The sequence below is a fragment of the Brachionichthys hirsutus genome, chromosome 9 (assembly GCF_040956055.1).
Source record: "Brachionichthys hirsutus isolate HB-005 chromosome 9, CSIRO-AGI_Bhir_v1, whole genome shotgun sequence".
Lineage (NCBI taxonomy): Eukaryota > Metazoa > Chordata > Actinopteri > Lophiiformes > Brachionichthyidae > Brachionichthys > Brachionichthys hirsutus.
The window spans coordinates 2,784,334-2,801,069 of record NC_090905.1 but is presented as its reverse complement, the minus strand read 5'-3'; the positions used below and the strand labels follow the sequence as shown (position 1 = coordinate 2,801,069).

General features: G+C 49.8%; 1 protein-coding gene across 1 annotated transcript in view; it reads right to left on the bottom strand.

The window, feature by feature from the left end:
- Window positions 1-562: 562 nt before the first annotated feature.
- The window catches only part of ror1 (receptor tyrosine kinase-like orphan receptor 1), a 76,686-nt gene continuing 60,512 nt past the window's right edge, over window positions 563-16,736 (bottom strand). Inside the window, exons 5-12 of the mRNA XM_068743404.1 lie at window positions 7,258-7,385; window positions 5,870-6,187; window positions 5,413-5,658; window positions 5,036-5,250; window positions 2,440-2,619; window positions 1,861-2,088; window positions 1,369-1,733; window positions 563-1,259 (exon numbers count right to left, since the gene is read on the bottom strand). Coding sequence (XP_068599505.1) covers window positions 563-1,259; window positions 1,369-1,733; window positions 1,861-2,088; window positions 2,440-2,619; window positions 5,036-5,250; window positions 5,413-5,658; window positions 5,870-6,187; window positions 7,258-7,385 — 2,377 coding nt within the window. The remainder of the gene's footprint in view (window positions 1,260-1,368; window positions 1,734-1,860; window positions 2,089-2,439; window positions 2,620-5,035; window positions 5,251-5,412; window positions 5,659-5,869; window positions 6,188-7,257; window positions 7,386-16,736) is intronic.

The window sequence follows — 16,736 nt, the reverse complement described above, 5'->3', positions numbered from 1 at the left end:
CTTTGACTGGGAGCAAGTTAGCTGCCTGGCTACAATGTGTGAGGAAGCCACAAAACCTCCACCACGTAGGAGGTCGACGGCGGCTTTCTTCAACTTCCTGCTTGTTCACTCGGCCGTTTCTGTGCTGCGCGGCACGGTTCGGCCCGGAAGCAAGCGGGCCACGCCCCCTGCTGAAAGGCCTCTGGACAGTCACGAATGTCGAGCGTTTCCTTCACGTCTTTGACCGGGGTTGTCGACTCAGGAACCGGAACACAAACCATTTCCCGGGACATGGGTTGGACTCGCTACCTTTTTCGCCTTTAATTTCCCCACCCTCTTAATAAAAACGTTCTTCTGAATATATATCTTTGCATTTCATTCATCGATGCAGGACTTATGTACCGTATTTACACAGAGGTTAAAATAACAACACGACATTCTCAAACCGTGGCAGGAGAATGTGCGTGCGGGCCAGTTTGCTTTGGGTGTCCGTGTGACCCGGGTGGGCTGGTTGGACTGGGTCAGAGGTGAAACGTCTCAGATTAGGATCCCCAGCAGAAAGACTGTGAGCGTCCATCCGTCTCTACAGGTCAGCGGCGATGACCACGTCGTTATACATCAGTATGTTGGGATCGGCGGCGAGCAGCGCCGACGTTTGCGATGGGTGCTCCAGCTGACCCACCCCCTTCAGGGAAACTTGTCCGTACATCTGAGCTGGCCCTCCTCCGCTCCCCGGCATGATGCAGTGGGAGAGCAGCGGCGTGTTAGCATCATGGTTGGAGCCCGTGGTGGAGGGCACGCCGCTCACGTGACCTGTGCTGGTGGAGCCGCTGGCGCTACTGGGCGAGCGGCTTTTCGGAGGGGGCAGGTGGTGCTGAATGACCCTGGTCGGTGGGACCGGGGGAGGGAAGTGGGCCGGAAAAGCTGCGTATCCCGGCGGGATGGGGTATCCATTGACGGGGATGAAGCGCTGGTGGGTTTGGGGCACGGACATGGGTGTCCAGGCTGCAATCGGCGCCATCTGGCCCGCGGAGGGGATCGCCTGGGCTGGATAGAGGTACCCCGCGGCAGTGGCGTAGCGCGGGTTGCTGAGGTTGCTGATGGGGCTGGCGCTGAGCGAGGTGGTCTGGGTGGTGGCGTTGCCTCCGCCACCAGAGGGAGTGCTGGAGCTGGCGTGGGAAGACATGCCTTCCCAGGCTCGCAGGCGGGCATGGAGGTCTTTGAAGCGCGGCCGACGTGCCGCTCCTTCCTGCCAGCATTCAGTCATCAAGCCATAAAACCTGGGACACAGAGTTAGAAAGTAGTTTCCTGTTTCCTGTCCTCGCGGATGAGGATAAAGATAGCTCAGGCAGCACACAGATGACCGTTCATTCGTAACATTAGCCGTACCTGGGGGGGCAGTCCTCAGGGCAGGGCAGGAGCTGCCTTTTCCGCACCATCTCCATCACTTCCTGGTTGGAGAAACCATAATACGGCTGCAGACCGTAGCTGAAGATCTCCCACAGCACCACCCCAAACGACCAGATGTCGGAGTCTGTGGTGAACTTGCCGTAAACGATGGACTCGGGGGGCATCCAGCGGATGGGCAGCAGCGTTTTGGGCTGAAGGCAGTAGTAGTCGGACGAGTAGATCTCTCTGGAGAGGCCCAGGTCGGAGATCTTGACGTGGAGCTGTTCGCCCACGAGGACATTCCGAGCCGCGAGGTCTTTGTGGACGTAACAGTGGCTGGCCAGGTACTCCATTCCCGCAGTCACCTGGATTGAGCGGAAAGATAGCGATTGTGTGAGTAAGTAGCAGCAAGGTGGATGGAGAAACGGGCAAATGAAGGAAGGAGTTCTTCTTCCGGCGTTAGAGACAGGCTGAAATTCTCTCGGTCCACACCTGCATTGCCATATGAAGGAAGTCTCCATGATCCAGGCTGGACTTCACGGTGCCGTCCTCATCGCTGCTGCAGCCGACGTCAGAGTGTGGCGAGCGCATGATGAGGAACTCGTGGAGGTCGCCCTGGGGCAGGAACTCAAACAGCATGCAGACGGGCTGCTCCTGGGTCACCACGCCCAGCAGACACACCACATTGGTGTGCTGCAGCTCGGTCAACACGGCAGCCTCCTGCGACGGGAAACGAGAGCTTGAGGGCTTCGCATACAAGAAGACAGATGTTGCTTTGCGATGCGACTCTTTCCCGGCTGGAGGGTCAGGTCTTCCTCCGCACCCACAGGTGGAAAGGGAGGGATTCGTTTCAGACCAGTCGTCTATTTCAATCCTGTTTAACGTCTCAATGTATCCCGCCGGTAGCTGCAGTTTATTTTCGGAGCTATTTCAGTGCATTAATCTGCTGTTTGGTGCTTTTTAAGCGTGCACAGTCTGCCGTGGTTCCTTTCTGTGCAAATAAACCAAGCTCATGCTTCTTGTGGGAAAACAGTGAATTTAAAGACGTGGAAGCAGAGATCCCAAGTGCACCTGCTGGAATTCAGTCCACTGCTGGCCGTTGGAGACGTCCTTCACGGTCTTTATGGCCACCAGCTGGGCCTGGTCCATCCCCGGCAGGTACAGGTGACCCTTGTAGATCTTCCCCAGAGAGCATTCCCCGAGCTCCTCCATGAAACGGACAGCCGACAGGGGAAGCTCTTTGGCTTTGCTCTGCAGAAAGAATCCAAGATGGAAAAGTTCAGTTACATCATTATTTAGCCGTAATCTTTCCTGAACCTTCAGCCTTATATGGGAAAACCGAAACGCTGACGCAGAGCTCTGACGGAGGCGAGCCGGCCTGATATAACATTTAAGACGCGTTTGAATTGAACACAAAGATGAAAGCGCAGCCCGCAGAGTCGCTAATTGTCCTAATCACGCTGCGGTCCATTCCATCGACTCCTAACGACGGCGTTTGGAACGCGATGTGAGGGAACTGCCAAGTCAGGCAACGCAATCACGGCTTTAAACGTCTCTGAACTGGCGGCTAAACGGCTTTTAGAACAATAAAATTAATTCTCTTGCCAGAAAAAAATGATAGAATGGGCTGCAGAAATAACATAACAAGCATGACCGGTCTTTGTGAGGGGAGAAGCAGCCTTTTTTTTTAGCCCTTTATGGGGGGAGGCAAAGACTGAAGGCTTGTCTGTACTAAACCAGCTCTACTGTTGTGTGGTAAGTTTTTATAATCACTTTAATTCAAAGTCAACAAACAACGTCAGCCCCAGGAAGCTGATTAGTACTGAATTAATGCTGCATTTCTGTCTCTTATAATGGATGCTTTAAACTGGCAATTTAGTCTAATCCTTTTAAAAGAGTGGATTTAATTAAACTTAGTTACATTAAAATGCTAAATTATGAAAGGAAAATAGTGAAAAGATGTTTAACGCAATCACAGGAAAAAACATCCTCACTGTGATTAAAATGTAAATATAGTCCTTCGGTGGAAAAAAACTAACTTGAGAGCGATGCAAACCACAGAAAACATTCCAGTTATATTATTCTTTGAAAACACCAACAAGAGATTAGTGGCAAACTGTGTGTGTGTGTGTGTGTGTGTGTGTGTGTGTGTGCGTACGTGTGCGTGCGTGTGCGTGTGAAGCCAAGGTCGCAAAAAAAAAAGTGAGGAGAGGTTGGCAGAGATTAAGAGATTCCAGGAACTCAGAGATGAATAATGAAATTTCTCTGTGAACACGAGAGTCCGAAATGATCTCTGAGGGGGGTGGTGTGTGTGTGTGTGTGCGTGTGTGTGTGTGTGTGTGTGTGTGTGTAGCGAGTGTGTGGGAGCCGGCTGATGTTATGAGAGACACAGATGTTTTTAGTTATACGTCCTTCTTTTCTCCCCACATCCAAACCCTCAGATCCTCCTCTCACACACAGCAGGTTGAACGTGTGTGTTTGTGTGTGTGTCTAAATGGGTTGTCATAGGCAACCCACGGCCTCTGGGTGACCCCCTACAGCAAAGCCTGCTGGGTAAGGAGCCTGACGCACAGTTGAGGACAAGATGGGGCCGGGAAAGAATGTCACAAATGTACTTAAATGACTCTAATTTAAGGTTCCAATGCTCATCAAAGGGGTTTAAAAAGGTTCAAATGACGTGCAAATGTTCATTTAGGGTAACGGTCTTGGATGTAATTTAGCTACCAGGACAGATTAACAGATTACAGCTCTGCACGTCTCCGCTCCATCTTCAGGAATCTCAGAACGGATGCTTTTATGGTCTGGACCACATTTAACTTGTTGTGCCGTTTACAAGCATTCATCCTGCAGAGCTGCACGCTCGCCACTGGGAAACTTCCTTTGATCTCCTGGGACTTCTGTGGGACAGTCGTCCCGCGGCGAGGAGAGAAATGATTTCCAATCGCAAATAAAAAAAACCCGAACCACGGGTATAAATGACTTCTGACATGGAAGTGTTGTCAGTAATTATATACGGTACCTTAAAGCATCCGCTTTGTGAGCAGACACAGTGTTCTAGATAAGCCCCGCCCCCAACCATCCGCCCCATCAAAAAGATAAACAGACATGATATGACGGACTGAGAGGCCTTGAAAGAAACACGATACGGATCCTAACGCGAGCTATGCGTTGGCTGTCGGAGCGGGGGATTCGGTGATCTGTATTACAAAGAGGTCCTGTGAGGAGGGGGGGGGGGGGCGACGGATGAAAAAGAAATCCAGAGGTACGGGGATGGAGGGATAGACAGAATAAGAACAACAAAGGAAGAGATGGATGAAGTGAGAGCAGGAGGGCCGGGAGGAGTGTGAGAGGAGAAGAAGCAGAGGGGGGGGGTTCCAGCCGAACATTCCTGGAGCTGCTGAGCCCTGATGATAGAGATCTGAAGCTCCGTCTGAGACGGGTTGTTTCCACAAGCGCACAAACTCCAGCCAGGAAGCCCGGCATGCTCCGACGCATCCCGACCGACACCTCGTGTTTTCACTGATTCCTCTGCGCGCTGTTATGATTTAATAAACGGGACAGAGAGCACGGAGACCCGGTCCGGATGGGTGCAGCCATCATTCCGGTTTAACGCGAAGACGCGAGAAGCCTCCATCGTTTACGCCCCCCCGCCCGCTCCGCCCTCTACCTTCGGCTTGTACGCGGTCGCCAGCATGGACATCTCCACGTTTTGTCCTCGGACCGGTTTGGGCTGGCGGGGGGGCGGAGGGCTGGAGGACTTCTGGTTGTTTCGGCACACGCAAATGAAGAAGAAGAGCAAGGCGATGGCCAGCGGGATGGCCACGCTGGGAACCAGGATGTACAAGATCTCCATGTTGCCGCCGCCAGACTGGTCTTTATGGTCTGCAGGGACAGAGAGAGGGAAAACATTGGGACGTAGATCCCTAAGCTCCGCCCTTTCAGACAATGACTCTGCCACGGCGTGGAATTTTTAGAACACGGTTTGCAGGAGTTACAAATCAGCGTCGCTCGCCAAGAACCCCACGAGTGACTGAAAGTCCTCACCACAGACGGGGATGTCGCAGAGCTCCATGCGGACCCCCTCGTCCAGCGTGAAGCACCAGGGGGCCTCGTGCTTGTTGCCGGGGTTGCGGCAGTAGGAGTGGCCTCCGTTCAGCTCCAGGTAGCGCACGGCGAGGTAGCTGTGGCTGTGGGGGTACTGGGAGTTCCACGGCTGACACTGGCGCCCCGACTTGGTGACGCTGACCGTCCCCCTGTAGTCGGCCCCGCTGTTGTTGTAGCACTTGTGATCTGAAGGAGAGGAAGGTGGGGGTAATCCATTAAGGGGGGGGGGCTTATATTTGTCTTTTTTCTGCCATTGTCGGTCATAATTTCCAGCATTTTCTCATCACAACCACATCCCAACATCTCACAGAACGCCCTGCAGCTTAAACGACAATGACTAACTCCCATTTCTGCTGTTGAAGCGCATTTAAAAATGAAGATTTAAAGGTGGCCTCACTCTTGTTTATGGGCTCCGCCATGGGGATGCCGATCCTCAGGCAGTTGGCGGCCTCCGGGCTGTCGGAGGCGGCCAGGTCCTCGCAGTTCGGCAGCTTCAGTCTCTTCAGGATGATGGGGTTTGAGCGGGCGATGATGTACTCCGTCTTGCACAAGTCGTTCTCGAGGATCTCGCACTCGTCCTTGCACAAGTCCCGAGGTTTGTCGGTGCCGGAGCTGCGGTCGCACGTCGGAAACGCGAAGTGGCAGAGAGAGGGGATGGCGAACTGGGAGCAGCGATCGGACAGGTGGTTGGACGTCCCGATCATGGTGAACGCCGCTGGAAGGAGATGATTTCAATTCACAAATGTGGCACCTAACTCGAGACTTCTGACAACGTTTGATACGGCAGACCTTCATTCGGATGAGACACGAAGAAGACCAATAGAAAGGACGGAGGCACGACTCGATGTCGGACAGGCACAGCTCTGCGCTCGGGATCATTAGTTCAGCTGCTCGGTGGCGGGTGGGAAGACGAGCCATTATGAAGCCGATAACAGAGGCTGGCAGCGGCCCAAACACTTTTACAAGCACATACTGCTTGAATAAAGTCCCATTAAAGATCAGTGAGAGTAACATCACATTTAAGATGGTGAATAACTACCGTATGTGGAATATCTGGGTATGAAATCTATGATTTACAGTCCTGCTGCAGGACTATTACGACCCCGTGGCATCGTAAATCTAAATTATTACTTGTCCTTGATGTCTCACATTCGAGTTTGAAGTTCACGGGCCCGTCGTTCCTGAACTGTCCGGGGGAGGGGCTGTCAGCGGCGTGGACGTAATCGATAACATGCGTGCTAAAGTAGCCTCCGAGGACGCATGCACGCAAGAAAAAACAGAGCAGCAGACGCGCAGACCGGGATTAAATGTCAAACAGCCTGTGGGCCAATTGTGGTGAAGACCGGCGACCCCTCTGAACTTCCTTTAAACTCCACGAATGGCATCCTGTTTACTTCCTACTGCATATTAGTTCGGGTTTACGGAATAAACGGAGCTCGCTCGCAGCTGGCTTTCATTGATTTAGCGTATGCAGCTCCATCGGTCCCGGCGGCTGAAGACAAAAGCGCTCAACGAGAGAGCGGGAGCGTTAAATGGATTGCTGAACTGGTGTAAGCAGGCTGTCGGACGTGAAACCCCCAAAGAGGGAACAAGGAGTTTCTCCTTAAAAGCAATGTCTGGCTTTAAAGAGCCGGCGTCATTCTATACAGATGTGCAACCTGCCAACCGAATGCATGCATCCAACGTAAATATGGGGATGTTTAATCTGCGTATTTCTGAATGAAACAGAGACAATGAAGTACGGCAGTTACAAAAAAGAGCGGGTGAAAGGCATTCGCTCCTCACCTGTGATCTGGGTCTCGATCTCGCCCTGCATCTGCAACGAGTCGACGAAGATGCTGCGGTTGCCGATGAAACGGGCGCAAGCTATTCCTCTGTAAGGCTGGCAGAATCCCTCTTCATCGAAATCCTCCCTAAGACATGCAGGAAAAAAAAGAATTTCACCAGGGAGAAGTTGAAATTAGGCGTTAGGCGCTCGGGATTAATAACTGGAAGCCACAGATGCACAAACGCGGCGCAATGTATTACAAATCCACTAGAGGGCAGTCTATAATTAATAATGACGCGAATCTAACAAGCTGCTGGAGTTTAACGAACCAGTCGAAAGTTTACACTCTTTATTTTGCGGAGTAAAACAAAAACAGAAATGGATTATTCATTTTTCCTTATTATAAATCTTTCTTTGGGGGTTCTTTTTACATCCACTCTCACCCTTCCTCTCCTTCCATCCACCTCCCTCCCATCCTCTGCCTCTTTCTGCTCGTTCAAATTGCTCATCTATGCGCGCACACGCACACAAACCACACGCTAACCAGCTCAGTGTTAGATCACTCTGTCATGCGCTTTAAACCGTGCCATATGGGGACTTTAAAAACCAGGCGTAACCACAATTTATAGTGGGGAGCGCACGATGCCGCTGTGCGCGCGCGCGCACACACCCACACCCACACCCACACACACACACGAGCCACATTGCAGCGATTGGCTGATTGAAAGCACGTCCTCGTGCATTAGATGCTGCTCTGGAGTAATGGCAAACAGGATCTCTCCATTTGAAGCTGACCGTGCAGCGAAACCTTTGGAAGAAGCTTCTTTGGGTGAATGGATGCCCGGATGGAGTTAGTTGTGCAGCTCTGATTGGCTGAGCAAGGACGAGGTGGAGACGACATGCAAAACGCGCATACAGGTTCAGCGACGCAATGGGTGCGTCAGTCCAGTTTGAGTCTGGGGGCATGACCCCCCCCCCCCCCCCCCCCAATGGATGACTTTAAACTGACTTAAGGGTGAAGGTCAACTCCCTCTTCTTATCTCGCTGCACATCTAAATGGACTTTTCACACACACACGCACGCACACACACACACACACACAGCAGTGTTTGCGTAAAGTCCATTCCAATGAGGTACAGTACAACTAAATGAATATCCTAATACAAGTTTAAGCAGATTTTATCCTCAGACTATGTCATGTCCTAATACATGTGGACATTGTTAATAACGGATCCCTGTCGCGGTGCGTCTGCAGATGGCTTAGCGGCCCTTCATCAAGCCACAAACTCTCACATTACTTCATATTCCGATAAGTTTCCTTTGGTGAGGAGCTTCATCTGCCGTTGAAATGCTGCAGCCACTGTTAATGCTGATGGAATGCTTTGAGGGATCGTTGATGGGTTGAATATAACGAAAAATAGTGGCAGGAGTATAAAAAAAGGCACCCGAGGACTATGAAAACACACAAACTCACACACACACATGATTAGAGTGAGAGCTGGAACGTTCCCAGCGCGCACAGAGGTTAGTTTGGCTGTGCGTCACAGAGAATGATGGACACGCACTCCACACTAACATGGAGCCACACACAGACACGCAAATGACAAGGGAGAACCAGCGATCCGCCGCAAGGCAAATTACAACTCTGGCAGTCCGACCAGCCTCACCCGAACCGGCTCAGCCCAGATCACAAGTCGCCCCTCGGCGCTCTTTACTTTTTAATTTATTTCATTATTTTCCAGAGCGGATTTTAAATTGAAAGCTTGTCCGTGAGGCATAATAAAGCAAGGACTCTGCGTCCCGGCCAGCGCAGCGGAAAAGACTTCGGACATGCGCAAAGAGAGAGACGCGTCGGGGATCTCCTCATCCCTGCGCAACACCAGCGCGCTTCTGTTCCGTGCGCTTCTCCGCGCTATTCCAGGCCGACAGAGCCAAGCGTGGTCGCTGTTTGTGTAAACAGTGCACGGCTTTCCAGGCCTTGCGTTTTACGCACCAACGCCACGAAGCCTCTGCGTGATGTTCTACAAGGGTAAATTACAAGGAGAGGCTTTTCCCTCCGAGCCCCGATCCATAATTCAGATCCAAACAGAAAGGCGCGCCTCGCCGCAGAACCCAAACAAAAGCATTAAGAATACTGATTCATTGTCCAATTAAATGTTTTCCAACCTCTTTATTTATTCAGGGAAGCCCCCCCCCCCCCCCCCCCCCCAGCAGAGCACAGCCCTGATTCACATCCACGCAGTTCAGTTACATGATGCGTTACGCTCCCGCGCAATGACACCCAGACTCCTGGTTTTTGGGGTCTCATTCACGCCTCCTGATTGGTCCGCGACGAGTTTCATTTTCTAAAATGGTGCGCACACACATGCTGAGTTTGCGCAATCAAGCCAAGGGAGACGAAGCCGGCAGGAAAAGTAAAATTAAACTATTCCAAGAGAGGAAGTAGGAGGTAATTAAGTGGTGCTATTCATCCCACCGGTGAGACGCATGAGTAGAAGATCAAGGAAAGTTCCCTTCGACTAACGGCCGTGTTGACAGAGAACAGTCAAAAGTTTGGCGCAAACACTCTAAACCTGCACATGGGAGAGTCCTTAGCTGGAGGCAGTTGTCTGAACTCCATTTGTGTATTTTCTTATGTATATTGCTGTGCGCACACACACACACACATGTGCAATTAGAGGAGGCGGAGGTGGTAAACTGTTAACAACAAACTGATGACAAGGTGGATTCTTATTCCGAGTGAGACAAAGATGATGCGTGACGTTTTGTGCAGCGTTCCCTTCAAAGACATAAAAAAAAACAATCATTCCAAAAGTAAACAATGAGCTCTGAAAACGCACTTTCATTTTGATTTGATCTCGGAACAAATCTTTACACTTCCAGCACACGGACGTGGCTTTTTCTCACCGGGAACCTGCGGCCTAGACCGGGTTGTGACGGGGTTTTGTGGTTAAGGAGACGTGAAACTCGATGCCCTTTGTTGGAAAGGAGCTCGGAAAGATGGGATTTGAGGGTGAGGATGAGAGGGGGGGGGGGGGGGGGGCGGATCCCGACGACATTTTAGATTTCAGGGTTTCGTTTCCAGGAGTCGGCTGTGGGTGCCGAGTGAAGGGGAGATGAGCTGCCGGCCGCAGGAGGTCACAGCTGTTGCATCCCGAGACGTTCCTGCTCCCGACTTGGTTTTAAATGTTCTTTTAACACAGAATTCTAAACTGAGGTGAATTTTGAAGTGGCAATAAACCAGAGGAGAGACTTTGGGAGTGAGTGAAGTATTAAAGTGTTTCTCCTCCATCTCTTGAAACCCTTTATAAAAGGTGCTGCGTTGTCCATGAAGCACCGTGCAACACCGCAGTGTGCCGCTGGATTCGGTAAATAAATGAAAGGTCAGAAAAGCAGCGATCCTTCGGACCATAAAACACTTCATTTTTGGCCGGGGCGGCCCTTTTGCCGTCCAAGAGACGATCTCTCTTGACGCGGCCTATCGGACGGCGAGAGTGAAAATCTGTGTTTGCAAATGCGATTGGCAGCAGCGGCGTGGACGTTACGCTTCAGGTCAGGGACCACGAGAGAAAAAAGAAAACACATTCCAGGATGTCCAGCACGACCAAGACATGCATGACTTTTAAGACTTTGCTCTGATCGCAAATTAATAACCGACAACCGCACAAGAGAGAGTCTCGTGGCTCTGTGAAGCTTTCATCTTTACAAAGCGGCGCAGGATTGTGAGCCAACACCCCCCCCCCCCCCATGCATGACACATTTAAAGCATGACAACCCTGATTTTTTTCCCCACCCCACCCTCCTACGTTGGCACCCCGCTGTGAAGCTTGACTGGTTTCATTCAATCATCGGGCTGTGTTTTTACATGCAGGACTATAGAGCTGGCCTGAACATGGTTATCTGCTCACGCTAAATTACGCAGTCCGTGTATTTATCCCAAACAGGCGATAATTTCTGCCGCCTGAAATTTAAAATGCTTTTCTTTTCCAGAGAGTCTGAAGACGTCTCTGAGAACAGACGCAGCCGCCACCGGACTGCAGCTTAGAAACACTTCATTTGAGAACAAAACTAACCAAGTGTTGACATTTCAAACAAATGCAACCTGAGAGCTGATGTCATCTGAAACAGCCGACAGAGTGACTCCGAGCAGAATGCCACTTGTTTGATGTCGGCTGCTGAAGTATTTGCTGTGAGGCCAGCGTCGGCCCACACAGGCTGGAAGTCACGACTGCGGATGGAGCAATGGAGTCTTAATAACAGGGCTGACACGTACATTCAGGAAAGGACCTGAAACCCAGCCCCGTCACTCCTCACCACGCTCCTGATCCGGTGACATCACTTCCCCCTCGGGTCGGTAGGGGGGGAGGGCCTGGGAAGCGAGGGTGTCAATCAGCCTGTCAATTAGCAGGACAGGAGGGCAACGTGTCTCCTAAACCCTAACATAAACCCAGTGGTGTTTAGGCAGACACAGACACACACAAGCAAAGGGAACACAGTCGAATCCATTACTAGGACCCAGGAAAACGAGACGAGGGAGGGGGGGGGGAGGTTTGTTTGACTAATCACTGACCCGGCGGCTGTAGAGATCCCTGAAAACGACTAAGATGAATAGATAGGGAAGTCCAGAGGCAAGGGAAAGTTAAATTGTGGGACGGAAGAGAGGATGAGAAACACTCACTCACAGAGAAAAGAGATGGAAGAGAAGGAGGAGGAGAAGACGGAAGAGCTTGTGTCTGACCGGGACCGTTATTCCAAAAACACCTATTTATTTTACTTTAATGGAACCCAACAGTGACACGGATACCTCAGCAATAACTGGGATTACCCAATCAGAACGCTCCGACACCACAGCAGAAATGTAGAGTGTGTCCATACATCATCTGTTCTTCCTCCTGGATTCATATTCCAGTCTCCAGCCTTCCATTTTTGTTGCTGTAAAACGTCCTCCCTTTATTTTTCCTTGATAAGGGTAGGTAGGAAGAGTAAGAAAGGAAGAATAGCTGAGAGCAAACTACTTCAGTGATTTCAACAGCATGTAACCCCCACCCCCTCCCCGATGCATGCGTGCACGCACACACACACACACACACACACACACACAGACACACTTTTCTGCATGATTTACGACGGCTTACGGTCTACATCAGAGATCCTGATCTGAACACAAAAAGGCAGGCATTTAAATAAAGACAGGAGGACACATGTTTTGGTGGACGGAACAAGTATGAACACAAGCGTGGCCTTCGGCGGAAAGTGGAATAACCTTTGATGAGAGCGATTAAGAGCGTGTATCGTGGAGAAGGAAAACACTGTCGCTGCGTGGAGCCCATAAATAATCCCTCTTTACACACGTTGCTGTCAAAAGGTGTCTGCGGGACATAAAGCAAACAGAAAGCGGATTATTCCTGATTATAACACATTCAGTCACACGAAGTCGTCCGATGCAGCTGCACGACTAATGACGACCTAACCACTAGTTAGTCCAGCTCTAGATCGGAAAAGAGTTTCCCTTTCCACGTGGATCACTACAGTTATTGTATTCTCTGCTTACACGTGGAACCCACTTCCGACATGCAGAAACTCCAGGCGGGAGGTTTGTGGGTGTCGGGGAGAAACACAGTAAGGACATTGCTTGATGAAGGTGCAACAAGGGATACCTTCAGAGCTGTACCGTCGCCAAAAATCACAGGACAGACACACACCTTGACATTCATAAACAAATGGATAAAATAAGGTCCAGGCCACACACCCGCTGCAAAGACACACAATCTTACAGCAGAAGGTCCCGCTTGTTCCAATAGATGATAATTTACAGGCTCCTACGCTCGTAAAAACAAAGGGAACTAACCAGCACATTATTCAGGCACTTCAAGGGCCAGACTTACACATTCTCAGAGTTCTCAGCCATATTTACAACTCTGTCTGTGTGTGTGTGTGTGTGTGTGCGCGCGCACGCGTGCATGTGCGCTTTCTGCCTGGAGACATTTCAGAGCAGAAAATTCTGCCCATTGAGGGAAGAATAAAGAATCCAGATCAGGGAATCAGGGATGGTGATGCAAATTTCAAACAAAGTCTTATCATCCCATCAGCCAGACGTTGAACCGACAAAAACACTCCTGTGACCTTCATTTAGCAGATTTACAGATTGTTATCCCGTAAAAATGGAGGAAAAGTTCAACAAAATCAATAAAAAAATAAAGAAATCAGTCAGATACAACATAAATACAAATACAACCAACCCCTTTGTGTCAACACCTTTTGCCATCGACTGATCCGTCTGGTTTACTGGACACCCTCAAGGGACCATTCTGGTTAAAGCCGATCACGGACGACTGATCATTTGCATATGAAATGATTAGATCTATTTAAAAATTCACGTGGGAGGAGAAATATGGACTTTCCATTTGCTATCTTCGGCCTGAGCTCAAATCACCCGTCTATCACGATGCAACAAAATGGCCTGGTCTCCAGAAAGGGTTTACATACCAGAGCATGTCTCGGTGAAACAATAGCCAGCAGGTGTGGTTCCCATGGGGTACGAATTCTTTTGGGGATTAGTTCCCGTGGGAGTTGCCATGGTAGCGAATGCCAAGAGTTAAGTAATAAGAATCAAATCAAGGACAACCTCTGTCTTTATTTGGCTGAAACACAAAACCGAATGTCTTCCTTTTTCTATTAGCGAGAAGAGATCTGAGCTGACTTTATGCTTCATCACAAACCAAAAATGTTCCACGGCCATACGTGTGCGCCACTGAGCGGGCGACGGGCTCAGTAAATACCAAACCGGCAGATAACACGCCTCCAACTGAAAGGACACAGTTTATTAAAACTCTACACGGAGCTGCATTGATCCCGTTGAGCTCTATAAACGACTCGATATCCCCGGCTCATGCTCTCCGGTCGCCGCTCCAAACAAAAGCCTCTATTTATACCTAGAAATATTCAAGGTAAAACTGTGCCTCCCTCTGTCTGCCCCCGCTCTCTGCAACACCACCGGTAAGGGCAAAGAAAGAACACTTTCTCTGCTTACCAGCACGTGTGTGTGTTCATGGAAGGCTTAGGGCAAAGTTCAGGGAAGCCCCACATGCCCCATTCTCGTGCTTGTAACCCTCAGGGAGAAGCCGTGATTCAGACACACACACACAAACACACGCATGTTCCTTAAACCAAAGACTTCACCAGACCTGACCTTGACCAGACCTGCCAACAGGATTACCAACAGACAGACACGTGGGATACTGGGAAACAGGGAAGTGGGGCCTGTCCAAGCGGGTGTAGAAAGCTGTGTCACAGTGAAACTCGTGGTGTGTGGCGAAGCGTGCAAAGAGAGACTCGCATCCGTTCTAATTAAGAATAATTGTGAATTGCTTTAATGGCGGGGCCGGTTTTAATGCTTTAAAGCCGGCTGCACATTATGACAGTCCCCACGTGTGCGTTCACATTCGTCCGTCTGGATGCGAATGAAGTTCCCCTGACCTGGGCAGCGTTTAGCAGAGAGGCATCCAGGCTTGTGGGAAGGGGGGGGGGGGGGGGGGGGGCGAGCACGGCGAGCTCTGGTTTCAAACGGTGTCGGAGCCCTGGACTAGGGCCATGTCAAAGGGCCAGTCCCCAATGAGCCATATTAGGGCCCCGATCCCCAATCAATCAGCACTCTGCTAAAAAGAATCCACAACAAGATGGCGATTAAGCCCCGCTGAGGACTTGGCTAAACACGTGTTGAGATAGGGTTTGTTGGAGGAACGGTGTGTGCAGCTCTTCTGTTTTGTGGGACCGAGTGTGGGTAAAAAAAACTTTTGAGACAGAAGGAAAGAAAAAGACAAGTCTACTGTACAAAGAAATAGAGGACACGAGTTATGAAAGTCACCGTTGGATGTAGTGCATCCAGAGCATGAGAGCGCCTGTCATCCGTCAAATCCATGCCGCCCACACTATTCCACGGTCTGTTAAAAAACAGCCTGGATTGAGTCCCGAATCCTGCAGAGTGAGAGGAGAGGCTGGTTTCTCTTTCAGATGCTGCCCGTGCAGCGTGAGCGGCGCGTTATTTAAGCAGCAGCTGGTGTTCAGGAAAGAGCATCCCTCACAGCTTTCTGCTACCTGCAGCTGATTGGATTACGGACTCCCCAGTGGGACTAAATTTTGTGGAAAAATATGTATGTAGTTAGGAGACAATGACTGTTTTGATCCTATTTGAATTGTGCCATGAATTATACAGCTTAGGCCAGGCTAAGCTGAGCAAACTAGGCCTTGGCTTAGCATGCAGATATTGAAAGAGACATCTCATCTAACTCCTGGCCAGGAGTGAACAGGCACGCTTCCCAAAATGTGGAAGTATTTCTTTAAGCTAGAATCAATGGGGATATTAAATAACTTTACTAAGGCACCTTTTAGGTCCGAATGGCATAGCAGTAAAAAAACATGGGCATCCCAAACTCTCGTAGGGAGGTTAAAAATAAATAAATAAATAATCAATATAAAATAGTATAGGGGAGAACCCAGAGATCATGTCAAGGTGCCGTGATGAATTTCAAAGCATGAATCTTTTAGAATTACTCGACATGCATATCTTTGTTAGCACGAACTGAGCAAGTCTGAGCCGGCATCAACAGCACCCTCAAGCAATTAGACACTCTGGAAGTGACTTCCTTTAACTAATTTGTCAATCAACAGGGGCGGCGCCGTCAGGAGACACAAGCTGCCGTTGTGTCTATGCAGAGTCGAATCACTGCCTTGTTTTTAACTATTTAATGCTTCCACTGTATAACTGCATAGCCGCCGGGCAGATGTCAGCGGGGGCCTCGTTGCAGCAGCTCTACAGTAGGCAGCCGGTTTAATTTGGTGTGTGCACAGTTGGCTAATTATAGAGCCATACATCTTGTGTTGGTTGGACTCCTGACATACACACACACACACACACACACACACTCATAGAATATACAAACACAAGCAGGAAATGTCATACTGTATGTTTGCGTTACAGTGAAACACACCTGAATGGAGTCCTCACGTTCCACCCAAACATGATGAAATGAATTACAGGCTTACTGAAAGTCAAAGAAAAGAGCACGAGCGTAGTCGTGCTTCTGATTCAACTCTGCACATAGAGACATTTAAGAAATAAAAATGAAATCGTGGCCAAAGCAGACATGTGGAATTGTTGAATTTATTGCCAAAGGTGGTTCAGATTGATGCACGAGATTAAAAACGTCTTTCTGTATCTAAAGCAGAATGATTAAGAGCAGCGGGACACGTCTTCCACCAAATACTGCAAAACAACACACACACACACACACACACACACACACACACACACCAAAAAAGGCTGACTCAAGTTACAGGAAGAATAAAGGTCGGAGGAGAGACAAAAATAAAAAATAAAAACAAACCAGGCTTGAGAATCTGGTCTTTGTTAAATCCTGACTCTTTATTCTGCAGCGCAGACTGGATGGAGGAGAAAGTAGGGAGGCACAGGGAGGGAGGGAGGGAGGGAGGGAAAAGA